This window comes from Lynx canadensis, chromosome B3, assembly GCF_007474595.2.
Source record: "Lynx canadensis isolate LIC74 chromosome B3, mLynCan4.pri.v2, whole genome shotgun sequence".
Classification (NCBI taxonomy): domain Eukaryota; kingdom Metazoa; phylum Chordata; class Mammalia; order Carnivora; family Felidae; genus Lynx; species Lynx canadensis.
Window position 1 is genome coordinate 31722128 of NC_044308.2, and position 26046 is coordinate 31748173.

The window sequence follows — 26046 nt, forward strand, 5'->3', positions numbered from 1 at the left end:
GCTTCACTTTACAGACACCCCAAAGCTTCTCACACCAAAGAGTTGTCAAGCTGGAACCCATCCTTCCCGATGCCGATACCCGAGAAGAAAAGGGAAATTCTGAACACTCCTCGGTAAGAACCGTCTCTCTACCGTCACCACCACCACCATGACCATCTCTGCTGTCATCACCATCCCCACCATCCCTCCATCTTCGCCTCCAGTATCATCATCATCATCATCATCATCATCCATGATACTCTTCATTGAGCAGCAGGCACTCTACGTGGCTCCATGACGTAGATATAATCATTCCCATTTTACAAATGAAGAGTCTGAGGCTTAGAGAATCTCAGATTACACAGCTAGTAAGAAACTGAGCTGAGATCTGTATCTATACCTACACTTTCCCCTACTAACATGTCCTGGGACTGGCTCAAAGATTGAAATTCATACTATCAGGGGCTGCTGTATCCCAACACCGGAGAAGTACAGTTCTACAGTTCTGAGTCCAAAAAGCACATTTACGGGTACAATAGATTTCATTTAAGAGTTCATTTGAATTCACCTTGATTGGAACGCATTATTTTCATAAAGTAGGAGATAACCAGATGGTATTGGCCAGCCCCACTAAGGGTCCCAATGTATGTGGTATGCTTCCTCTGCAATGATTAAAAATCAGTTTCTTCACGTCCCCCAAGGAGAAACTGAGTCAAAGAGGGTTTAGAAGACCAGAGTTCCAGTCACCTGATTTGCACATGAACTTGAGCAGATAGATCCCTTTCCCTCTCTGGGTGTCGGTGGCCCCGTCCGTACCGTAAGTATGAGTTGGGTGGTAAGTCTTCCCACAGCTGTGGTGGCCTGAGACTCTGTAAGTTGTATCGGAAAAGGCCATTTAGGGAAGAGGGTGGGTGGCCTCGGCCACCCGGGAACGTTTGCCTGCATAGCTGGGCCTGACCCACCAGCCTGGGTCCAGAGGCCATGACTTGCCCCTGCTCAGTCTAAGGTCTTGGAGATTCAGTGATTCAATTGAAGCAGCTCTCTTCCCTTACATGTTTGAAGTGACCCCAAGAGACATTACAAGATGGGAGTCACTCCCTTCTGCCCTGGGGGCAACCTCTGTGCACGCCCATGCAAGCAGGGCCCATGCATACTCCTAGTCCGGTTGGCCATGTTGGTCTCAGCATGGTTTGAGGGCCCTTGACCTCTCCCCTTTCTGGCCTCCCCTCCCCAACTCAGTCCCTGGGGAAGGCTGTGTGTGTGTGTGTGTGTGTGTGTATAGTTACCTTTTAAAATTGTGGTCGAATATACATAAAGTTTACCATCTTAACCATTTCTAAGTGTGTTTAGTAGTGTTAAGTACATTCACATTATCGTGCAACCAAACTCCAGAATTCTTCTCATCTTATAAAACTGAAACTCTACACCCATGAAACAACTCCCTATTCCTCCCTCCCTCCAGCTCCTGGCAACCACCATTCTACTTTCTGTGTCTATGAATGTGGCTACTCCAGGCACCTCACAGAAGGGGAATCACACAGTGTTTGTCCTTTTGTGCCTGGTTTATTTCACTTAGCAGAAGGTCTTGGGAAGGCTCACTTTTGCCCCAGGCCAGGCCTGCCCTGACTCCCCTGCCTGCCTTTGCTGGTGCTGTTTCCTCCGCCCCAATAGCCCAGCCACACCTGGTGTCACCCTGGGTGTCCTGCGGACCAGCTAAAAGCCTCTTCCTCTGGAGCCGGGTCAGTGATTCCCTCCTCTGCCCCACTCTGCACCTTCCTCTTCTGGCTCAAGTGGTGACTTTGCCATACTCGACTGAGTATTTCTTCAGGGATCATGTCTGTGTGTCCAGGCCAGGGCTGAGCAAGGGATAGGTACCTGGGGGACCATTAAAGCATGAATGAATGAATGAACGAATGCATGAACAAATGAATGAAAGGGTAAATGAATCGATGGACAAGCCCGACCCAGCTTTTGCTTGTACAGAAAATCATACGAAGTGGTTCTTTTGGCTGCTTCATCTGGATCCCATTTGTGAGAAGTGAAGACCATTTTGGGCTTTTGACTCACACTTGGACTCGGAGATGCATTCTGGTGCCTCACTGCAGGCTGGTGCCCAGGAGGGAGGGCAGGGGGGTAAGTGGCAGGGCAGGACACAGTGGGCCCTAATGGTCAGGCTTCTCTGGGCCTGGCCTCAGTTCCACAAAGTCTGGAAACCTCAGTGAATTTTAGCAGGTCAGGGCTGGATAGCACTCCCATTTTATGGATAGAAAAACTGAGCCCAGGGTAGCAGACCGTGACCAGATCCCTGTTCCCTTCCCAGGATTCTCTCCACTCCCCAGCTGCCTCCCTGATTCAGCCTTCTGTGGTTTTCAAAAGATTTAAACAGCAGGCAGAGGCCTGGCTCCCGCAGGAGTCAGGAAGGGGCAGGGTGTGGGTGAGGAGGAGAGAGGCAGCAGTGCTGACTTCCAAACTGCCCTCCTCGGCCCAGCATGAGAGGCCTTAATGGAACCCTCCAGTCTTCTTTCTTCGCCGGAAGAATGGCCACTCAGAGGCCATTGGCTTTGTCTGGAAGAGCTGGGCCTGTAATTAGCCCACCTCAGAGGGCCCCTTCCTGCTTCCCACAATGGCTCCTTTCATCCTCCCTTGTTGACACCCCCCATGGCTCCTGTGGGCCCTCAGACCCCCACCTCTATCCCCAAGGAGCCACCTCCAGCCCCCCGACCCCCCGACTCCTGGTCTCTGCTCAGAGCCGAATCCTCCCAGTGGGAACATCTGTGAGTTCCTGGATCTTCCCAATAGAGCTGGCACAGTTATCCCCTTCTACAGATGGGCAAACAGAGGCTCAGAGAGGTCAGGTAAGGGAATGGAGGGGTGGAGCTGGACCTCAGGCCTCCTGATTCCCAGGCCAGTATGGTCACATGGTCATCACTGCTCCACCCCGGGACTTCAGCACACAGCCTCCCTCCCGCGGCCTCTCCCCCAAACCCTCTGAGTGGAACAGTCTCCACACCCCACTCCTTTCAAGCCCACAGCGCCAGAAGCCGCGGGGTGACAGAATCATAGACTCACGCTGGTAAAGTGAAGTATGGCAGCCAGCCTCCCTCCCTGGCACAGATAGGAAAACAGGCCCAGAGCGGGATAGAGCTTCTCTTGTGGTCACTCAGTAGCTGGTAGAGGCAAAATTAGAAGTCTGGTCTCTTCCCTCCACCGATTGTGGGGGGTCAGGGCTGGGGCCTGGCTACCGTGACACTCTCCCCTCTGAGTGGTGCGTCTGATCCAGTCCCCACACCTCCATCAGGCTGTGTGTGTCCTTCCCCTCCTGGCCTCCCACTCCAGCTCTGGTGCGGAGCGCTGGCAGGAGAATCTTGGTCATCCCTACAGCCCTCTAGCTCTGGCCTTCTGCTGAGCAGGAGCTGGGGCTGCGCCCGTGACCCCTGGGCTCACGTGACAGCTCCTCTCTGCCAGCCTTGGCTCAGAAAGGATAAACCTCCTGAGGTAGCAGGAAGGAGAGGGTTCTAGTCTCTCTTGCTGCCTCAGGGACAGCACCGACGACCTTTGCCCTTCCATGCGCCTAGTCGCTCGGCTGTTCTGCTGGCTCTGAGGACTCAAACTCCTGAGCCGGCCTCCTTGGGGGTCCTACAGACTCTGGGGGTTCGGAGACCAGCGCGAGTCCTCCCCCCGGCCCTGGAAGCAGATAGGACAGGTAAGCGGGGAGGGAGAGACAGGAGCTGGCAGGGGCAGTGCCAGGCTAGCTCACGACAAGGCCAAGGGAGGGTGCCGCCTAAAACCTTCAGGAGGAGAGACAAACTTCACAATCAGATGTAGAGACAGGGAGGCAGAGAGGGAAACGAAACAAAGAGCAGGAAAGGGGAATAGAAAAGGGAAAGAGAGAGGAGAGAGAGACACAGAGACTGACAGAGAGTGAGGCAGAGACAGAGAGTGAGAAGGAGAGAGAAAGATGGGGGGACAGAGAGACTGAGTCAGACACCATGAGGGTGGGGGGAGAGAGAGAGAGAGAGAGAGAGAGAGAGAGAGAGAGAGAGAGAATAACAGGGGTGGAAAGAGAGACTGACGGGCAGGGACAGACAGGCAACAGAAGGATGAGGAGACAGAAGGAGAGAAAAAGAGAAAGGAGATACTGACAGACAGACCCACCAGTAGGCACCAGTGGGTAGAGGTTCTTCTGTGTTCTCATCAGACACAATGCTGAGAGCTGTGTCTCGAGCCAGCCACTTAACCGACTCTGAGGGCCTTTGCCCAACCCCAGGGACTGGGTTCCAGATGGGGTCCCCCAGTCACAGCAGGTAGCAGAGTCCAAGCTCTGGAAAGGGAGGTTTCTGGGCAAAGAGCTGTGAGCTCTGTATTTGCGTGGGGGTGTCGGGAGAGAGAGGATTCCTGGCAAAACTTCTCCTCGCTCAGCCACTGCCCCTGACATCATGTGGCCTCTCTGGGCCTCAGTTTCCTCTGGATGTGATGGTGAATATGGGTAAAGCAGGAGTCTCTGAGATCTCCTCCAGCCCTAAGATCTGGCCTTAGCTCAGGCTCTTTCTTTGCAGCTAATTTACTGCTCTATCCTAGTTAACTCATGACCTCCACCTCATAGTCCAAGATGGCAGCTTGAGATCCAGCCATCACAACTGCATTTCCGCCAGCTGGAAGGAGGGGGAAGTAAAGAAAACATCTCTCTTTTAAAGAACACCTCCTTTGGGAAGTTGTGGCCAACACTTCTTTTTCTATCTCATTGGCCCATATTTAGTTTCAGGTCTGCATCTAAACTTCAAGACAGGCTGGGGGATGTGCCATACTAGGCTGGGGACAGACTCCATTTCACAGAGCTCAATGATGCCTTCACAGCTCCTCTCTCACAGCAGGCTTCAATACAGCCTTACAATGTTTTCCTTTTGCTTACTAGATAGATAGATAGATAGATAGAGATAGATAGATAGATGATAGATAGATAGATAGATAGATTGATTTCAAGCAAGTGAAAATCCCCCTTCATTTCCCCAAACTCTTCCCTCACCCAAGTGTGACCACTGTGAACAGCTTACTGCATGTCTGCTAGATTCATTTTTTAAGGTATTTACAGACACACACACACACACACACACACACACACACACACGTGTACATACCCGGCTTAAAGGAGCATAGAATGGGATCGTGATTTAGGTATTGCTCAGCAACTTGCATTCATGATTATTATACTCGTCCCTATGTCTTGGAGGTCCCACCATGCCAGTCCAGGAAGAAGCACCTCACTCTTTGTGACCGACCATAGTACCTTACTGTACCGACTTAGCAAAGCTCGTCGATGGATGTTGAGCTCGTTGCCAAGTTGTGCAGTATGACCCGCCTTGGGCATCTTCCCTGCATATGTGCACCAGTGTTCTTTGAGGATAGATTCCCAAAAATGGGCCAGAAGTTAATTCTCTCTGTGTTGTAGTTTACCCCTTTCTATGTAAAATCTCTTCTCACTGCTGTGCCCCCTCTGTCCGGGGTCGTCACCGTCATGGAAGCCAATCTCACGTCCTAAAGCCTGTGTTCCTTAGGCTGCCCCACCCTTTTATTGACTGGACCCCCTTCTCCTTCAGGGAGGTGGAAGGTGTCTCCCCAGGGATCCTTCTCCTGGGAATTTAGGGCTCTGCTTCCGGTCCCCATCTTTATCCCTTGCCTCCCCTCCCTGCCTGCCACAGCACCGCGTGTTAGCATCTTCTGAGCCTCCTTCCTCTTTTCCGGTGCTGTTTGCAAAGTCCCCCTTCCCATGGTCAGGGCCCTCAGCCCAGCTGGCCAGCATCGGGAGGCCGATCTGGTTATTAAAAGCTTAGCTGGTGGTTCCCCTCTGGCGTGGAGCAATTCATCAGGCAGTGGCCCCCCGGGAGTGATGGATGGTGACAAATGAGGGTAGGTAGGGGGTTCCTGAGCCCTTCCAGGGCCACAGCTGGGGAAACTCAGCCATCAAAGCCCTGTGCAGGCTTCTCCACCAGAGGTGACTCTGAGGGCCAGGGAGATCAAGTTTCGGGCAAATGGTTTGGAGGTGGGGGTGGAGAGGCTCCTCCTGAGACAAGCCGTCCTGTGTGCTGTGTGGGGCCCAGCCTGGCTGTGGGCCTGAACTGGAGAGATGGGGGTGGGGTGGGCTTCTCTGATCCTGGAATCACAGGCGAGAGGCCTTGGGGCGGGGGGGGGGGGGGGGCAGGAGGCCTGAGGGGTGGGAGGAGGGGCAGGGCCAGAGCCGCAGAAGGAGGGATCTGCCTTTCCGGGAGGAGGAGATCAAACACCTTCTAAAGCAGGTGCTGGGGACCCTGCTTAGGGCCATCTGCTGAGACTGCACAACCAGCCAGCCTTCCGGGATCCCAGCCAGAGCTGGTGCTGGCTCTCAGAGGAGGAGACCTCAGTTGTTGGGGAGCACCCTGGGGCTGGAGCCAAGCCTTGCGGGCCGGGTAAGACCAGAAGAGGTGGGGGAACAGGGAGAAGGTACTTCAGTCGGGGGTGGGGGGGGGGTCAGAGCCCCAACAAAGGCTTGGAGGCAGGAAGGTGGCCGGAATGGTAGGGTAGAACAGTTCTGAAGGATGAAGTTGGAGACCTGGAGATGGCTGTACTGGGGAGCTGGCTCTAAAGACAAGGAGACATCAGTAGAGTCGTGTCTGAGTACAGTTTGCTGTGAGAGATTGATGGAGAACCCTGTCCTATGGCCAGCAGGGAACAAGGAGAGAGAGCTCAGAGAGAGAGAGGGAGAGAACTCAGGGGACCTGCCCAGAGTCAGTTCCTCAGTGAAGAAGGCAGGCAGCACAAAGTCTATGTGTCAAGGCCCGAGCACGGTGGCACCACTCCAGGGAGCACGTGCTTGGAAGGGAGAATCGGGGCTCTTAGAGCTGAGGGATCTTCACGGCCCTGTGGCCAGTCCTCCTTTGAAGGTAGAAAACCATCTGTAGCTCTTGATGTGACCAGCCTCTTCTTGTTTGCCTCCCCTGATAGGGGACTCACTACTCTGTGATGGTAAGAAAGCTACCTTTGTCCTGAGCTGAAAGCTGCCCCTCTAGCTTCCCTCCTCTGAGTCATTTCTAGCCTAGCGCTCCGGGAGGGGAAGAACATGTCTCTCCCTGCAACAGCCGGCTACCTTCCTCCTACTTCTCACCCGGGTTTACACTCATACCAGAGCAGGCTGGCCGAAGTCCCTCATGTATGATGATGTTGTTGGTGAGGGGGAGGGGAGGATTCCAGAAAGGGCATGTCAGGTGATGCTTCTGATGCTCCCACATAGCAAGGGAGGTAGGAGGCAGAGAGGTAAGAGGTAGAGAGCCATCCACACTCTCCCCCCAAGAGCTTAGTAGCTGATAACATGCCCTCCAGCCACTGAAAGGGGTCAGGCTCCGTCTGGGGCCAGGTTATGAACCTGTGTGTGTCAAGGGCAATTCGATACACAGGCACTGTGAGAACAGACCCAGAGCTCACGGGCCCGCATAATGTTGAACCTTCACCGGCTGCCTATCCACGGGGGACCCCGGGGGCAGGGCCCAGCTGCACAGGCAGGCACATTCCCACTCCCTACTCCCGGGCCAAACACCCCTTGGGCATTCACTGCTGTGCTGCTGGGGACTGGGGGTGTTGGTGAGGCTCTGACTTGTCACTGAGGTTTGGGTGTTGTGGAACTTTTGTGGGGTGCAGTTGAACTCGGAGAGCCCAGAGCAAGGATGGGAGGGTCGTGGGCAATGGGGTCTCTGGACCTTCTGCAACTGCTCACCATGGTTCTGATCAACCTGTGCTTGATTTGCCAGTGTCTAAGGGTCCTTGGATTGTGGCCAAGGTTCTGGGATCCGGTGTGATACTGAAGTTCTGGGCGTTCATGGGGGTGATTCTGTGGTTCCAGGAGTTCTTGTGGTGTTACTAGAATTCTGAGGATATTACTGAGATTCTGGACGTGCTCTGGAGGACCTGGGATTCCTTGGGGGTATTTCTGTGATTTGGGGGATGCTGCTGGCCCTCCTTATTCCCTCTGGCCCACTGTCAACTCCCTCTAAGCCTAGCACTTTGCCCTTTGAGGATTTTGATAGCCACAGGCTGCTGAAGGCACACATGTGGGCCTCTGTTCCTGGATGCAAACATTCCTGAGATTTAATCAACTTGAACAAAAACATGGGGAGGAAGGAAGCCCTGTCGTCCCAAGGTCCCAAGGTCTTCGTGGGCCAGCTCCAGCCCTCGGGGCAGAGCAGGGCAGCCCTGTGCCAGGCCCAGGTAGCAGATGGCCCTTATCTTCCCAGAGCGCAGAAGCTTTTCGTGACCCCCTCCTACAGTGAACAGGGCTTAGCCACCCCCCAATCTGTGCCCAGCTGGGAGCTCTGGCCTGGGCTGCCCCTTAGGTATTTGCATCAGCCTTATCTGATTGTGCCCACATGGGCTTATGCAGGTCACAGCTAGGTGGCCCTGACCCCTGCCCTGTCTTCTTGCCTTCCAGACTCCCCTTCTCAGCTCTACTAAGACACCTCATTCTTACTCTCATTGCTGACCCTATCTGACCTCGGGACCCTGCTCCAAGCCCCCTCCTCCGGGAAGCCTCCAAGACTGCCCAAGACATAGCCTTATTCCCCCTCCCTACCTCTCTTCTCTGAGCTACTGCAGTCTGTCTCTGAAGTGCCTCCACTCTCCAGCCCCTTCTCTCCTGATGGCAAGTGCCAGTCTCTGACTCTTCTGGGTATGAGTCACCCTATAAAGCCAATTCTAGGGGCACCTGAGTGGCTCAGTTGGTTAAGCATCTGATTTCGGCTCACGTCGTGATCTCACAGTTCATGAATTCAAGCCCCGCATCGGGCTCTGCACTGACATCTCAGAGCCTACTCTGTCCCTCTCTCTTTCTCTCTCTGCCCCTCACCCAGTTGTGCTCTCTCTCTCAAAAATAAATAAATAAACATTTTTTTTTTTTAAAAAGCCAATTCCAGTGGGTAGGCTGTGGACTCTGCCACCAGGACTTTGGAGAAATTCTTCAGGAGCACATCATTACCATCCTTCTCTTCTCATTACATTTCCTGGCAAGCTTGCAGTCTGGTCAGGTGACATCTTTCCTAACATCTTGGAGCCAACCCTCCCATTTTACAGATGCAAGCTCCAAGCTCTTCCAGCTCCAAGCCGAGGAGGTACTTTGGGCTCAAGGAGTGGGGTCCCTCTCCCAGCCTGAGCCATGTGGCCACCCAGTAACCATGGATCTTCGACCCGGTCTGCCTCCCTCTCTACCCCCACCAGAGTGAATGGAGAGGCTGGGGACCAGGAGGGTGGCTAGAAGACAACAGGGGACACTTGGGTAGTCACAGCCTCTGTGGCTTTGACCTTCTTGTTACAGCCAGTGCCTCGTGTGCTAGCTCCACATTCTTGGGCCATGAAGTCATTGAGAGCAGTGAATAGTGGCCTTGGGGAGAGGAGAGCCCACAGTCAAAGAATCTCCAGGCTGGTAGCCCCACCCCTCCTGGGGCAGAGGCAGGGTTGAGACCCAGAGAGGCCAAGAGAACATTCAGGATCACACAGCCAGCCCCAGGGCTCAGGTAGGCTGCCTCCCCAACCAGGGCATTTCTCTTTGCTATATAGAAACTGTGTTCTTTCCTCCTGGGCCTGCTCCTGTCTGTTTCCAGTACGGCCCTGATCAAGGTACTGGGCACCAGGCTGCCTTCTGTTAGCTGTGCCCACACCCAAGGAGAGGGACAAAGCTCGAAACTTCCTCACCTCTTGTTAGGGCCTCCCTGAAGACGGCCTCTGCATCTCCCTGGTGAGGAGGGAGGTGATATCATGGGCACTGGAGTAGCCCTGGTGGGGAGAGGCCACTGGAAGGCATTAACTGGAAGTCCCTTTTGGGGAGGGGGCAGGGTTTGGTTAGGGGAGAGGTACTGTGGGGGAGGGCCCAGGCCTGGGCTCTGCAGGGCCCCTCCCTGCCAGCGTGGCTGCAGCCCCCGAGGTTGAGAGACACTCCTTCAGGCAGCCTGGATGTCTTTCCATCCAGGTGCCCAGCTGGGTACCCCTCTCGTCCTCCAGGTCTCTGCTCCAATGTCACCTCCTCACCAGGGCTTTCTTGACCATCCAGCCTAACGCAGCCAACTCCTGTCTGTGTCTCTTCTCTTGTCCCAGTTTATTTTCCCTCTCAGCACTCATGACACGGCCGTCTCGCCACTGCCCCGGGACACGTTGGCTTCCCTGTCTCGCTCATTGCTACATCCTCAGTCTGTAGAACCTTCCCCGGTGCATAATCAGCATGCAATCCACCTTTGTTGGCTAAATGAATGGATGAACAAAGCAGACTGGGGAGGCTTCCTCCAGGGAAGGAAACAGTCTCTGACAGGCAAGATGGTCCAGTTATGAACATAGAGGGAATGAGCTCCCCGTCACAGACTGGACTCCAATTGTTGGAGGTATCATGATGGGGATTTAAGATAAGATGGGACTTAGTTGATATCTAAGCTGGGGGTCCAAAACTCCTCAGCAGTGAAGGGAGTGCGGGGCTCTGGTGTTGGAGTAGAGAGTTCTGCAAAGCCTGGCTGGAGAAATAGTGGCCCGCACCGGACAGGCCCCTGGGGGAGTGACGGTCACTAGAGCAAGCCATGGCTTTGCAAACCCAGTTTATAAAGGCATTGTCACCGGAGAGCTCCATACTGTGCATCAGCAGAATGAGGGAGCAGGAAGCAACTGAGGCAGAGCTCTGCCCCCAGGACGTCACAGTCAGGCCTGGGAGGCTGGATTCACCCCAGGTTCCTGGGATCAGACAGGAAGTGTGGGCTCCCTCATCGCATCACACAAAGTGCTGACTCTGTTCTGCGTCAGCTGACACTGACAACTCTGTGGGGTGGGGTGGGAGTTCTGAGCCGTCTTCCCGGAAGAGGGGCCATTTGGGAAGGAGGGGGAGCAACCGAGGCTGACAGAGAACTCGGGCCCTAATCCTGAAAATCCTTGTGGGCCTGGCTATTAAATTTACATGGGGAGCTTTTAGGATTTCAAGCTCTGTCTCCTCTGAGCCTCCCCCAGGGCTGTTCACTCTATCAGGAACACACTTCCTTCTACCCCCACTCCCACCCTCAAGACCCCCACCCTCCGCTCACTGGTTTTTCCTTGCCCTCAGATCTCCACAGAAAGGTTTTTTTTTTTTTTTTCAGGAATCCTCCACTTTTCCGGACCAAATTCAGTTTCCTCTGGTACGCATCAGAGCATTCTGTACCTTCCCTTTGTAGACAGGAAGACTCAGACTCCAGGTTATTTACCCGCTTGTCCCCCCTACACTGTAAACTCTCACATCCCAGGGCCCAGAATAGTGCCTCCACTTAGTCATTGTTCAATGAATTTTTGTTAAAAGAATAAATGAGGGGTGCCTGAGTGGCTCAGTTGGTTAAGCGATCGACTTAGGCTCAGGCCACGATCTCTCGGTTTGTGAGTTCGAGCCCTGCGTTGGGCTCTGTGCTGAAAGCTCAGAGCCTGGAGCTGCTTCGGATTCTGCGTCTCCCTCTCTCTCTGCCCCTCCCCTGCTCATGTTCTGTCTCTCTCTGTCTCTCAATAACAAAATAAAAATGTTAAAAAAAAATTAAAAAAAAAAAAAAAGAGTAAATGGATGGGGGCACCCGGGTGGTTCAGTTGGTTAAGCGTCCAACTCTTGATTTTGGTTCAGGCCATAATCACAAGGTTCGTGAGTTTGAGCCCTGCATCGGGCTCTGTGATGACAGTGCAGAGCCTGCTTGGGATTCAGTCTGTCTCTGCCCGCCCCCCCTCCCCCCGCCCGCCCCTTCCCGCTCCCGGTCTCAAAATAAATAAACTTACAAAAAATAAAAAGAATAAATGGATGAATGCCTTTAAAAAAAAAATCCTGTTGAATGAATACCTTAGCTGGGGAGGGCCATGTCCCAGGGCCCCTCTGGGGTATTGGAAAGACAGGGACCTTCAAAGGTTCAGAGGGCCTGACCCCCACCCTGGGACAGGGGCCTGAGAACTGTTCTCTGTCTTTATCTACATCTTGTCTCCCTTCTGAGCTGGGGCCAGGAGGGGGAGGGGAGCTGGCCAGGGGTGCAGCCTCTCAGGGGAGGGAGGATGCAGAGGAAGCCCCAGCCTCTGCCAGGCCCTGCCTCCCTTACCCTCACCCCACAGCCTGGGAGGAGCAGGAGACCGGAGGGACACTTCTCGCATACTCGTGGGTCTGGTTTGTGTTTAAAGGACTAATCTCCGCCTTGTGGGGGTGAGTTATCTCCTTGTGAAATCAAGTTGGAGAAACTAGAAGGGTTTACCAGTGAGACACATGTTGCCTCCTTCATGGAACACCAGGAGAAGGAATGGCTAGACTCCCCCTCCCCGCCTCCGCCCCTAGCCCAGCTCCAGCTGTCTCCTTGGGTTGCAGGACCCTGGACTTGTGTGTAACTGGCACGCTGCAGTTACAGTGGGCAAAGGTGTGGGCGCTTCGGGGCAGGCGCTGGGGGCAGGTATGTGTGTGTAGCCAGGTGCCCGCCCGACCCTCCTGGCCGCACCCCTGCAGGGTGGAGCTGGGGTCTCCTGCCCCGGGAGGGGGACTTTGTCAGGACCATGATGGGATCCCATCAGGAGGGCCAAGGGAGCCAGAGACGGGCAAGCTAAGGCTGGGGGGTGGGGGGAGGGGTGGGGTGGTATCTCGAGGGAGCCCGAACAAAGAGGGGGATTGGGTTCAACCCCTGAGGGCAGAAAGGACCTGGAGCTCAGCTGGGAGGGTCCAGGCTGTTTAGGCCTGCCTGCTGCCCGCCCACCCTTTCATCTCTGCAGCTCCTTCCTCCCTGCCCTTCCTTGAGTGTGTGTCTGTGGGTCAGTCTGGGTGGCTTTGGGGAGGGGGAAGGAAGAGGGGGGGTCTCCGTGGGCAGCTTGGATTGGACAAACTTTCTTTGAAAATGGTCCTTTGCACAAAGGCTGGGGGTCAGACCGACAGGTGCTCCAGCAAGAACCTAAGGACCCTGAGGGGTGCATTCTTCCCAAGGGGATAACTATCTCCAGCAGGAACGGGCAAGACGGGGCGGGAAGGGACGGGAAGGGACGCAAAAAGCCCTTCCCCTTTTCCCGTGCCAGCCTGCCCTGGCCCTCTCTCCCAGACAGACTTTTCCAGAGAGCTAAAAGCAAGAAACTAACCTTTAGGATTAAAGAGAAACGTTTTTTGTTTGGGTTTCTTTCTTTCTTCCTTTTTTTTTCCCCCTCCTAAGCCTCTTTTCATATCGGTGGTGGCTTTTTCCCTGACTTGTCTGGGGGCGGGGGCAAGGAGAAAGGCCAGAGAATGTCGTCCCAGGCAGTGGGGAACCAGACCTCTTCTCAAGCCACGGATGACTACTCCTATGGCAACTGGTACATCGACGAGCCCCAGGGTGGCCAGGAGCTCCAGCCAGAGGGGTAAGTTGGAAGCCCTGGCTCTGTCCCCCAGGAGAGTGGGGTGTGGCCGAGGTCACTGGTGGGGGGATGGGGAAGCCCCTGGGCCAGGACTGCTAAGATGAACCATGTCGCTCATTTGCTGTGTGACCCTTGGCAAGTTACAGCCTCTCTGGACTTCAGACCCTTGTTACATGGGAATAACAGCCCTTGCCCTGATGTTGGTACTTGAGGGGGACCTGGGCTGGACTGTCACTTACAAAGCACCCGTGTGGCTTGTTAAAAATACAACCTCCTGGGCCCCATCCCTGCAAATTCAGATCCTGCCAGTCTGGGGCGGCTCCCTGAGTGACTCCAGCTGGGCTGGAGAGTGAGTGCTGGGTGAATGGTTGAGGGAAGTTGGGCCTGCCTTCAAGGGGTTACTGGTTCCCGTGGTGACCATCTGGGGCATGGTGTCAGGTTCTCTGGGCAGGTGAGGGCAGGGGGAGACCTGAGGAAAGAAAGTCTTTGAGGAAACATACCACCCTGTTGCCTTTGGCTGGCTCTGAGTCTCCATGAAGATGAGGGGGTCCTTTCGTTTTTGCAGGAGTGTTCAGGCGAGCCCAGGGGCAGGGGGCAACCACAGCGTGGTCAAGTGCGGCCAGAGGACTTGCCAGCCCCTATCTTTGTTGAGTCTGAGCACCCCGGCAGAGGGGCCGGGGCTCCCTGGGCCCCACAGGCCGCCGAGGACTCCTCGCCTGTGTGGGCCCCAGAGCCCTGTTCTCCCCTTCCTGTTCCTGGCCCTGGCCCCAACCCCCACCCCCCTCCCCTCTGTCTGAGGGCTTACAGTACTGGAAAGGTGAGGCTGGGGGGGCAGGGTGCAGAGCCAGATGTATACACATCTGCTCTCCATCAACAGTGGAAACTGGAGAAGGAGACATGCCTGTGTGCCTCCCCAGGGGCTGGGGCTGCGGCTGGGCCAGGCTTGGGTCACCCAGCAGGGACAGAGGCCCCACCCAGGCCTGGGGGAGGCTGCTGTTGTTTGGAGCACTCAGGATGCTGGCCACCTGGTCAGCAGTTCCGCGGTCAGCAAGGGGTTTCCCACCCCCTTCCCGAGCTGATCTGGACAGTCAGTGGGCTCCCCTCGTCCCTGCTGCATATTTTGGGGGCGGGAGAAGTAGCAGAATGGGGAGGGGCCCAGGAACCCATGAGGGTACAGATCCTGACTTGGGTTAAGACCTTAATCTGCAGCTGAGTCCTTGGGAGCCTCAGGGCCCGGGGGGATTGGTTGGGGCCGGGCTCTTCAGATACGGCTCAGAATGAAGTTGGGTACATAGCAGGGCCTGCGTGATGGGGAGCACTGCCTGTCATGTGCGTGGCATCTGGGATTTGCAGCTCCCTCCTCCGGCCCCAGGGAAGAATGAGGAGGTTTGCTTGAGTCGACTTACTTGGCCAATCCAAGTCTAGTTGCTTGTCCCCCAAACCCCACCCCCGAAGCTGGAAGCTCAGGGGAATCCCAAGGAGATGAACTCGGGCTCACTTCTCCTTGAGTGAGTCAGACACCCCAGGGAGATGGTGCACAAAGCTTTGAGGAGTTCCTGATGGTAGTCCCCCTTGGCACGTCAGTGTGCCCCAACAGGCTGGGGTTGGGGCTGGTGGGCACTGGTGACAGTGGCTGGCTGGACTGTCTCCTGGTCACACTTAGCCAGGGGACCTCATGGTAGAAAAACTTGGGGGGTGGGCAGTGAGTCTGATGGGGTGAGCTGTGTCATCTGGGGTCTTCTGTGGGCATAGGACTGCTCCAAGTAAGCCGAGCTGACCCTTTCCTACCCCCCGGAGCCCCTCTGACCAGGTTGTGTGCCCAGCCCGACATCTGCCCATGTGTTATCCCCTCCTCACCAATACTGACCTTCTCAGCCAGAGCCTGGGGACACAGATGCCTGTGGCAGCCGTCCAGGATGACACTCGCCTCCCCCGCCCCCTCACATCAAAGGGGAATTGGAGGCTTCCCTCCTGGCCTGCCTCCCAGCAAGAGGCCAACACCAGGCCCTTCTGCAATGGCGGTGGGGGGAGGGTATCAGGCCCCCCCACATCAGCCAGCCAGCCTTTCCCTCCCAACCCAGAGAGATGTGCTTGCCTTTCCCTCGGAGTGGGGCCCTTTGTAGGCTCAGAGCCTAACGTCTAGGAACAGCGGTCTTGCCCCTCTGCTTCAGTGTCCTCACCACTGCTGTCTCACCTCTGTCCCTGAGTGTCTGAGACCAAGCCTGGGCTTCCTTGGCTACATGTGATTCTGGTCCTCACCTCTCATCTTGGAATAAGGCCTAGAACTCAGCGGTCATTCTGGAAACTCCTCTTCCTTCTACTATCCTGTCTCCAGACATGTACATTCTTCCTCCTACACACCTCTGAGACGCACCCTGCCATCCCCCTTCCCCAGCCACGGCTTGTGCTCGACTGTTTGAAAATGCCGATTCTCAAAGATTTTTGATGTACGGAAATGACCATTTCATACGGTTCAACTTAAAACTTCCTTCCACGCTCCTTACCTCTCCCGCCTGGTCAGATGTGGGCGTTGGAGCCAGGTGACCTCAGTTCGAATCCTTGCTCTGCTGCTTTCCTAACTGTGTGATTTGGGCAAGATACTTAGCCTCTCTGAGCTTTGGTCTCCTTGTCTGAACAAGGGGGATAATGATAGCACCCACCTCTTAGGTAATGCCTGAGTTAAGACAGGGAACAGACAGCATCTGGCACTTAGTCAAATTCTTTGTAAGTATTACTTGCTGCTGTTGTGATTCAAATTGAATCACAGAAATCTCCCCAAATCCAGAACAACCACCCTGTTCAAACACCCTCAGTGGCTCCCTAGTGCCTCTCAGGCCTGCTGCGACCTGCTTCTGGCCTGCCCTCCCCTCTGTAGACTGTAAACTGAAAGTGCCTGGCCCCAGCCACACGGTCTGCTGCCTGTCACTCGGCTGCCTCATGTTCCTTCCTCTACACGGAGCTACTTTTCCCCTTCTTTGCCTCAGCAGGTGCTAACCATCTTTTAAACTCAAATCAAAGGGCCAAATCATAGGGCCAAACACTTGATTGCTTGACCCAGGCAATAACATTCAACCACTGTGCTGAGAAGGAGAGGTCTATGAGGGCTGGAGCAGTCAGGGAGGCTTCCTGGAGGAGGGAGGAATGAAGTGGGCCTTGAAGGATAGGAAGAATGTGGGTGAGAAAGAAGAGGGGTCCAGGTCCAGCTGGCCCACTCTGTTTCTCCCATGTTTTCCCCTGGGAGCCCCCTGTCTCCTTCAGCGCTGTAACCTCAGAGCTTGGCACGGGGCTGGCACACCACGAGGGGCGTGAAAACCCTGGAGTGACCCTGAGAAGGTGGAACTGGGCACGCTTGTGTAGGAGAGACCGGAGGGTTGAGGGGGGTGGTGGGTGGAGCCCCAGGGTAGACCGCCTGGGACCCCGAACCTGGCTGCACACCCAAGGGAGTCCCTACACGGCCCTGACCCAGCCTTCCCTCGCTCTGCAGGGAAGTGCCCTCCTGCCACCCCAGCGTGCTGTCCGGCCTCCTCCACGCCTGCCTGGCTGTGCTGTCGGTGAGTCCAACCTGAGTCCGGACTGGCTTGCAACCGACTGCCAGGCCGGGCAGGGGCTCTTGCGTTCCCTGCTGAGGCTGGTGAGGGGGGACCCCGGGAGCTCTCCCAGGGTGAGGACCCCAACCAGGATGCAGTCAAGTCCAACCTCTCAGACTTTGGCCACCTCTCTCTGGCCAGTCCGCAGTATGCCTCATGCTTGTGCCCTGGGGGAAGGGGAGGGAGGGGGCGTCCTGGGCATTGAGGCCAAGCCCTCAGACTCAGCCCCTCAAGGAAAGGTCTGGGCACCCACGTCCTGCTCTGTGCTCTCCTTCCAGATCCTCGTGCTGCTGATGCTGGCTGTGCTTGTGAGGCGCCGTCAGCTCTGGCCCCGCTGCGGGCACGGCAGGCCTGGACTGCCCAGGTTGGTGCCAAGGCCTGGGCACTCCCACTCAGGTGGCCCGGCTGACAGGAGCCACTCTGGGAGCGTGGTGGTTTGTTAGGTACCTAGACGTCAGCTCAGGTCTCGATGACGTCCCCGTCCTTTCAGCCTGGGGGCTCTCCCTACACCTACCTGGTTCTCAGTTTAGTCAGGAGCCCCAGAGGGAAGGTGGGGGGGGGGACCCGCTCAGGCCCACCTGCTCCTGTTCCAGGCCCAGGGAGACACAAACCCAACAGGGCCCGGCTCCAGGATACGTTTCCTCAGACGGCCCATGGTCTGGACAGGGGATGCCCATGAGGGTTCGTTTCTCTTGAGGATATCACCAGACCCCGATGTTTAAAGGCAGATCATGAGAGGCTGATCTCCAGTCCCCGTGGCTAGAACTTTCTTCCCCTATCTCCTTTAGTCCTGCGACCCCAGAGCCTGGGACAAGGATGGCCCTGAGGATATGGGCCTGGGCAGGCTTATACGGGAGAGAACAAAGTGTTGGGGGAGGTGGTGATGGGAGCCCCAGTGTAGACAGCCTCGTTCCCAGGCCCAGACCACACACCCAGGTGGGTCCTGCCATGATGGTTTTGGGGAGGACTAGCCTGGGGTTTCTGTCACTGGTGGGCCCAGGAAAGAGCTTGTGGGCTTGGAGGGAAGAAGGAATCAGGACGGAGCTCTCGAGGCATGAGGTGAAGCTGGATGACAGAAGCGGAAGGTCTGAGAGGCCTGCCCTGAACCCAGAGGGCCAGGGCCTGGGACGGCTGTGCCCGCTGTCTGCCCTCTGCCCCGGGCCACACCCAGGCCGGGGCGGTGGCTATTGCACAAGGATGTTGTGACTCTCCGAGCTCTCTGAAGGTTTGCCAGCCCAGACAGACTGATTTGTGTGGAGGCAGCTGTTTCCCGGAGCTTCCAGAGTGGGTGGAGGGAGCGGTGCTCTGGCTTGTTCCTACTGTGTGTATGTGTATCGGCGGGATGTCCTGGAGTCCCTTTGCCACAAGGCCCAGAACTTGGTACACAGCAGGCACCCCACAAACACGTGTGGGATGAATGGGTGATGGGGCCTCAGTTTCCATCGGGAAAGTTTCCACCTCTACCTCCCCGGTTTATGGAACGTGGCACAAGGGAATGGGGGGGGGGGCGGGGAACAGGGCCTGAGTGACTCCTTCCTGTCCTGTCCCTGTCTCTGCGCCAGCCCTGTGGATTTCTTGGCTGGGGACAGGACCTGGATGGTGCCTGCCGCTGTCTTCACGGTCCTCTTCAGCTCCTTGTGTTTGCTGTTCCCCGCCGAGGACCCGCTGCCCTTCCTGACTTTGGCCTCACCCACTAGCCGAGGTACCCAGTGCAGCTGAGGCCCTGGGGCTAGATCGGTGGGATGCACCGGGTGGGAATTCGGAGCATGGGGCAGGGCCCTTCTGTAGCGAGTCAGGTAGCCCCCATCCGAGTCGTAAGCCGCTGCCGGGAAGATGCTGACCCGCTAAGCTCCCAGCTGCTCCCACAGTGCATGAAACCTGCCCTTTGTGGGTCCCAGCTGTTGGGTCACTACCGCCCTGTCCGCCTCTTCTGTTCTTGTGCAAACCGCACCCCCAGAACAGCGCAGGCTGAATCCCCCAGGCAGCCCAGCCCTCAGACAACGGAGGAGAGTGGGGAGAAAGCAGGAGGGGTTCTGGAGAATTGAGAGCTGGGCTCAAGGAAGCGAGGGTGCAAAGGGCAGCTGCCAGCAAGAGGGGCCACTGTCCTCAACCTGATCTCTTCAGATCAACCAGTCCTCACAATGACCCTGCAAAGGGTGGGTAGTAGCGCCATCTCACACCGGAGGACCCTGAGGAGGGTCCGGGAAGGGAAAGGGAAAGGTAATAAAGTAGCAACTTTAAGTTTATTGACAGCTGACCAGGCACCTGTGCTAAGCGCCATACATGTGTCTTCTCATGATGTCTTTGCTAATATACTACCACCATTTCCATTTTACAGATGGAGAAAGTGAGGCTCCCAGAGGTAACTTGCCCGAGATCACAACGCCGGTACTAGTCAGAACGTGAATTTGAATGTGGGTCTCTGGCTCACTGAACCAGCTGAGGGGCTCAGAAGGCGGAGGCAGGAGAGCGGCCTGGCGGGGGGGGGGGGGGGGCTGGACCCAGGCCCCACATCTGCCTTTCCAGCACGTGTCTCCCTCTGCCCCTCTTGCCTTCCAGGGCCCTGGAAGATACTCGCCCTGCTCTATTACCCTGCCCTCTACTACCCTCTGGCCGCCTGTGCCACGGTCAGGCACGGAGCCGCACACCTGCTGGGCAGCACACTGTCCTGGGCTCACTTCGGGGTCCAGGTGTGGCAGAGGGTAGAGTGCCCCCAGGCACCCAAGGTAACCGCGGACTCACAGCAGCCTGAGGCAGAGGGGCATGGAGGGCTGCATGAACCAGCATGGCTCCTCTCCTCTTATCTATGTGCTGGGCTTCTCTGCTGCCTTCCACTGTGCACAGAACTCCACTCCTGTAAACACAGGCCCTTCCACACTGGGCCGTCTGTGGGAAGAACCGGGGACGAGGCTGGGCCTGTCCTCAGCACCGTCTAGGAGGGGACAGAGAGGGGAAAGGGAGAGCCTGAAATCCCTCCATTATTGACTCCCCAGCCTTCCTTTGGTCAGGCTGGAGTGGGGGCGAGGAGTGATGGAGGAAGACAAGCCCCGAGTAGGGGGATGGTCTTGGAGGGTAAAAAGAGAATTCTAGAACTTCAGAACCTGGTTCACTGGCTGCTGGCTGGGGGTGTGACGCTGCCCCATCTAGAGCCCCAAGGGTGGAGCCAGACAACCTGAGCTTGAACCCAGCTTCTTCTCTCCCTCCTCCCTCCTTTCCTTCCACAAACATATTTGAAACACATACTCCGTGCCTGGGATGTTTCCAAGCACCGGAACACAGCTGTGAACAGGACAGATGAAGTCCCTGGCATCCCAACAGTTGTCATTCCGGAAGGGAAGACCCAATAAGTAAATATACAAAATGATGCCAGGTGATGCCAAGTGTTTTGAGGAAACCACATCACCAGTCTGAGGCTCAGTTTCCCCCCTGTAAACGGAGTTGATAACACCAATCCTTCAGGGCAGAGATGCAGATTGGTTGGTTTCTTTGAGAGCTGGGACCTGACTGGTCTTTTTCACCACTCAGAGCCTGGCACCTACTGAGCTCCCGGTAAAAACGTATTGAACTAACAAATAAGTGAGTGAATACAGAAGGAGCCCAACCCTGGGAAGGTCTCGGTGCCGGGAGGTAGGGCATGTACTTCCCCGATGCCCAGGTCGCAATTGTACACAGACAAAATTAGGCCCTCTTCTAATTTTCAGGGGCCTGTGCCCAAAGCCCAGGAACGAAGGAACATAAAAAGCGGGTGTCCCCGGTTTCAGACCCCATTGCAAGGAGGAGGGGATTACATAGCTTCTTCTCTTGGCTCCTCCCAGGGCTGTGGGAGTCCGGGAACCCGGGGGAGGGTGAGCATCTCCACAGGGCCTCACAAGGGGAAGCGAGAGTGTTGGTGCTGAGTGGCCCAGGTAGGGGGTGGGCATGAGAGACCCAGAGGCCTCAGGCCACCCTCATGGCGGGTGGGAGTGAAATGGGAAGGGAAATTGATCCTGGCCTTCTGTTGGGGGAGGCAGGCAGGAGGTTAATGTGTCTGGGAATCTATCTGTCTGCCTAGATCTACAAGTACTACTCCCTGCTGGCTTCCCTGCCTCTGCTTCTGGGCCTCGGATTCCTGAGCATTTGGTACCCGGTGCAGCTGGTGAGAAGCTTCAGCCACAGGACAGGAGCGGGCTCTGAGGTAAAGGGGCAGGGCTGGGCTGGGCTTCTGGTCACGCCCGACACCCTGAGCTCCTGTATGTCTGTTGGTGCCCTGTGGGCAATCGCGCTTCGTGTAGGGCATAGCACATAGCAGGTGCTCAGAAAATATTCGTTGAGTCACCAAGTGACTGGGTAGTCCCCCCTCCCAGGGCAAAGGTTAGGCCAGGCCCTCAGCTGGCACCCAGGATACCTGGGGCACCCCGCCGGACGCACAATGGGGACCCAACAAAGGCAGAAGTCAGAGCTCTGCTTCTGAGACACAGAGGCTCCAGGTGGAGAAATGAGACAGGCCAGGAGCCGTGTGCCCACTAGGAGCCCTGCAGATGCCGACATGATTCAGGAAACACCCAGGGCAGAGTCGCTTCATGAATCAGTTCTAGGTTGGATATGGTTGGATAAAGGCAGATGAAGGGGTGGGCTGGAAGAACTGAGGCCGGGGTGGGGTTGGGGGGGATGGGGAGCCTCTTGGAGGAGGTAGGCTTCAGTAGAGGCCCTGAAGGACAGGAAGGATTTGGAGTAGGGAGAGAATAAGGAGAAGGTGTGCAGGTGTAGGAAAAGAGGAGTAAAGGGGCAGAGATGGCTTGTGTCTGTTTCGTTCACACACAATTTGTAGCACTGGCCAGGTCTCAGCACACGATAGATACTCAACACATATTTGTGAGGTTTTTAGATCGATGGGTGGGTACATCATAACGAGAGAGAATTCTTACAAAACCAGGCAATCTTATTAGGAAGCTTTCTAAGCACCTACCAAGTGTCAGGCCCCAGGTGAGGTACCCTGGACTCAGAGCCACTGACTTGTGTCTGACCTCCAGGAGCTCCCAGTGCCCTGGGGGGATTCAGGCAGCAACAAAGATTCACAGGGCAATGTGAGAAGCACGGGGCCCATCCCCCAGCCGTGGGCTAGCATGGAACTGGGGGGTCAAGGACTCTTCCTGGTGGGGGAGGAGAGGAAGAAAACCATCCCACAGAGGCCCTCAGAGGGAGGGGGACAGACTCAGGAAAGGTTGGGGACTCAGATGCCGAAAGGGCTTGGTTAGCCCTTTAGTTGGGGAAGGTGAAGGCCAGGCTTGAGGCGGCATGTGGGAGAGACAGTAGGGAGGTGGCTGCTATACGGACCGTGGGTGTGCGCGCGTGTGTGCAGGGGATGGGGTGCGGTCAAGGGGGTGTGGCAGGCAGCTGGCCCACGGGCCTGGAGCTCTGGAGAGGGGCTGGGACTGAAGCTAGACAGGGAGCCAAGGTCCCCAAGGACAGAAGGGGAGTGAGGCAGGAGAGGCTGGGTGGGCTCAGGTTCTCTAGTGGCCGCCCTGGGTCCTCCGTGGGCCCGCCCGACTCTGGGTTTGGCTCTTACGTGGTAACACTGGGCACGTCTCTACCCTGCCTAGTCCCTTTCCTTCCCCCTCCAGGGATCTTCTCTGCCTCACCTCTCCCTCCATGCATGCCTTTCCTCTTGAGAAGTCCTGGGAGAAGTAAAATTCTCTTTGGCCCTGGGTCAGGGAGGTTTAAGCCTCAAAGGACCCAGTCAGGCTTCCAGCTGACCCACGCTTCCCCTGGGTTTCAGGGTTGCCATGGCAACCTGTGACAGGCTTGCGGTCTCATGATCAGGGGCAGGGGCTAACCCCATCTTACCGTGGGCCTCTGCCACTTGGCAGGCCGCTTAAGGCCTGGGATGGGGCTTAGACAAATCCCGTGACCCTTGTGATCTCCCTGGAGTCGGAGGAGAGGCCTGGGGGATGTGACCTGGAATGGCCCCCGCCTGTGTCCTGGTCAGGGATGTGCCCGTGGGACATAGGTTCCCTTCTGCCCCAGTCTCAGCCAGCAGAGGCCTGTGGGCCAGGAGGGAAGCAGTGAGCAGTGGCTAAAGCAGGAGAGAGCTGGAGACAGACCTCAAGAAGAACTGCTCACACTGAGTATTTTTAGGAGACTGATAGTCTCATATTTGGGGAGGAGAAAGGGCAACTTAAGGGGGCACGGACCTCATCCCCCCAGGTCAGCCCTCTGCACCCTACTACAGGCAAGAAGGTTTCGTGGAGCCCACTGTGGTTCCCTGAGCCAGGGACCCAGGGATGGCTCCAGGCCATCTCCAGGTCTCATCTGCTCGTCCATTTGTCTGTCTCCACAGGGGCTGCAGAGCAGTTACTCTGAGGAATATCTGAGGACCCTCCTTTGCCGAAAGAAGCTGGAAAGTAGGTGAGGTCCTAGGCATTCCCTGTGGGCCAGTGGGCAGAGCTGGTAGGCAGGCTAGTTTGGGGGGGGCTGTCCCTGGGCAGCATGGTGGGGCAGAGTGAGGAATAAGCCAAACTCTGGGGCTGGGGCTCAGGGCAGGGGTTTCACCTGAGGGCACCTGCCTGCCTTGGTTTTTCTGCAGCTCCCACACCTCCAAGCACGGCTTCCTGTCCCGGGTCTGGATCTGCTACGGAAACTACATCTACACTCCACAGCGAGGTATGGAGTGGGGAGCTGAGGTCAAGAGTGGCAGGTGACCTCACCCATTCCTTGCACGAAACAGCTGCAGTGGGAGGCCAGCTCCCGTCCCCCAGAACTCCTGTCAGGAGGAACAGCCCCAGCTGGGGACAAGGGGAAAGCCCCTGGCCTGGCTTTGGTGGTCTAGGGTCCTGTAAGTCCTGGCCCTTTTTCTGGGCTCTTTGGGAGGGGTGGGGGCTCCCTGGCCTGAGTGGTGCTGGGCTTCCCACATCCCTCCTTTTGGCGACTGCAGGATTCCGACTCCCTCTGAAGCTGGTGCTTTCGGCCACCTTGACGGGGACAGCCATCTACCAGGTATGTCCTGTCCCCGCAGTGCCATTTGCCTCTGGACCCCTGCTCCCAACCCCCAAGCCTGGGATGGCACAGGCCCAGCTCAGCTCCCCCAAAGCCCAAACTACAATCCTGTCTAGCTGTTTCTGGACATCTTGGGAATGCTGGCTGACCCAGAAGAGAGGGGGTGTCAACTCCTACTGGGCTCAGATAGAGTCAGAGCATGAGTTCTGGAGTCGTACAAACATGGATTTAAACCCTGACTCCATCATTTGCCTCCTGTGTGACCTTGGGCAAGTTATTCAACATCTCTGAACCCATTAGCTCAGCTGTAAAATAGAGGAAATAGAATTACTTTCCTCTTTGAGCATTTGGGAAGTTTTAGGCAGATTTGGGCAGTTAGGAAGGACTATGTGTTTAAGAAATACTCCCCTCCCCCGCCAAGCACACCCCCAGAAAACCAAAAAGCCCAAATCCTGAGAGATAGGCAGGATTTTTTTCTCCATTTGACAGATGGGGGAAATTGAGGCTCAGAGAGGTGGATTGACTTGGCCAAGTTCCTATTGCTAACACCTCATGGTAGCCAAAATGTGAACCCCGGTGAGCCTGGGCTCATCCGTATGAGACGCGGCTTTCGCCAACATGGGAAATTGGAAATTTCACGTTCTGAGGTTTAGACAGTTGTCCGAGAGACAGATGGGCACAGCTGTGCCGCTTGGAAGCACGGCTGCCGCCTGTTAGGCCAAAGTCAGATCTGCTCGCGGCGTGCGGGGTAGGGGCAGGAGGACGCCGCTCTCGGGGCAGACAAGAATTCTGGCGGGTGCTGGCCCTGTGGATGCAGCCGTGTGCCGCCGCAGTTTCTCCCCCGAAGTCTCCCTGCTGGCTCAGAAAACGCTTCTCCTCGGATGGCCGCCTGGTGTGAGCACGGCCAGGTCCTGGCACCTTCATTCTGGGGCTCTTCCAGGTGGCCCTGCTGCTGCTGGTGGGCGTGGTACCCACCATCCAGAAGGTGAGGGCGGGGATCACCACGGACGCCTCCTACCTACTGGCCGGCTTTGGGATCGTGCTCTCAGAGGACAGGCAGGAAGTGGTGGGGCTGGTGAAGCATCAGCTGTGGGCTCTGGAAGGTGAGGCCTCCCCGGAGTCCCTGAGGGCCCGTTGGGGGGACCTGAGCCGGACACCCAAGCTCAGTCCCAGCTTGCCAGGGACATGCGGGGTGCTCGTGGGTATGTCTCTTCCCCTGTGTGGGTCTCAACTGCCTCCCCTCCAAACTGGGCTGGTTGCAGCGTCCAGTTCCAAGTCTCTGAGACCTGAAGGAGTCATCTCAAGCCCCTTGTCAGCTTGTGTGGTGTCTCCCACCCCGGCTCCAGGGTGCAGCTCTCTGGGCATGGAGATGGGCAAGGCCTTGGATGTGTGGGCTGAAGGGACAGCCCGTTGAGCCTTGCTGAGGGTAGGGAAGGAGGAAAGGAGGCAGGGACGTGGGACACTGGGCCGGTGGGGTTGGACAGGATGATGCTTTCTCTTCCTCAATCCCTATCCTCCTGGGCCATCTCCTTTCTCCTTCCCTCCCTTGACAATGAGCCTGTGGGCCGGGGAACCATACCAGCCTCCCCTTCTGGGGTCTGATGCCTCCTTTAGTCCTTAGTCCTGTCATCCACCTATACTACCTCCCAGGCCCTCCCAATAGCCCTGTGGAGGAGACTGAGAAGTGTCCCCCCCTTGACGCATGGGAAAGGATTCACTTGGGGTCGCACAGCCAGGCAGAGTGGAGCTAAGAGAGTAATACAGTCTCCACCACCTTGAGCCAAGGCCTGGTGGTCAGGAGTCCTGGGCCTGCACCCTCTGCTGACTTGGGGGTCCTGGGCTGGTACGAGCGCCCTGGCTTCCGAGGAGGAACGTGGGATGGTCGGAACTTAGGCTGCCAGCCTTGCAGGTGGAGGTGTGACTGCTCAGCAGCTGTTCCTGACTGTTAACATCATCCTCTCCCCACAGACCAGGCATGCCGAGCACGGAAAGGGGCAGGAAGTGGGGGTGGGCAGAGATGTGTGCAGTCACCACTTCCTTCCCTGACCACCACTCCCACCGCCTTCCTGAGCGTCTCTGCTCCCATTCGAGAGGCTACCCTGAACATGTGGCCCTACAAGTTGGACAGGTGACAAGTTCTAGGTGGGCTGAA

At 56.5% G+C, this 26046-nt stretch overlaps 1 protein-coding gene across 4 annotated transcripts in view; it reads left to right on the forward strand.

The window, feature by feature from the left end:
- The first annotated feature begins 3486 nt into the window (after nucleotides 1-3486).
- The window catches only part of STRA6 (signaling receptor and transporter of retinol STRA6), a 30057-nt gene continuing 7497 nt past the window's right edge, over nucleotides 3487-26046 (forward strand). The window contains exons 1-12 of one of the 4 annotated variants that reach the window (XM_032593596.1): nucleotides 11797-12172; nucleotides 13155-13338; nucleotides 16820-16886; nucleotides 17201-17286; nucleotides 18485-18624; nucleotides 19261-19284; nucleotides 19482-19648; nucleotides 20974-21096; nucleotides 23239-23306; nucleotides 23485-23561; nucleotides 23833-23894; nucleotides 24835-24997. In XM_032593596.1, coding sequence (XP_032449487.1) covers nucleotides 13226-13338; nucleotides 16820-16886; nucleotides 17201-17286; nucleotides 18485-18624; nucleotides 19261-19284; nucleotides 19482-19648; nucleotides 20974-21096; nucleotides 23239-23306; nucleotides 23485-23561; nucleotides 23833-23894; nucleotides 24835-24997 — 1090 coding nt within the window. In that variant the 5' untranslated portion in view covers nucleotides 11797-12172; nucleotides 13155-13225. Of the gene's footprint in view, nucleotides 3683-11796; nucleotides 12173-13154; nucleotides 13339-14166; nucleotides 16689-16819; nucleotides 16887-17200; nucleotides 17287-18484; nucleotides 18625-19260; nucleotides 19285-19481; nucleotides 19649-20973; nucleotides 21097-23238; nucleotides 23307-23484; nucleotides 23562-23832; nucleotides 23895-24834; nucleotides 24998-26046 lie in introns of those variants that run through there. The other 3 variants (XM_030317723.1, XM_032593595.1, XM_030317722.1) reach the window with 3 other exon arrangements.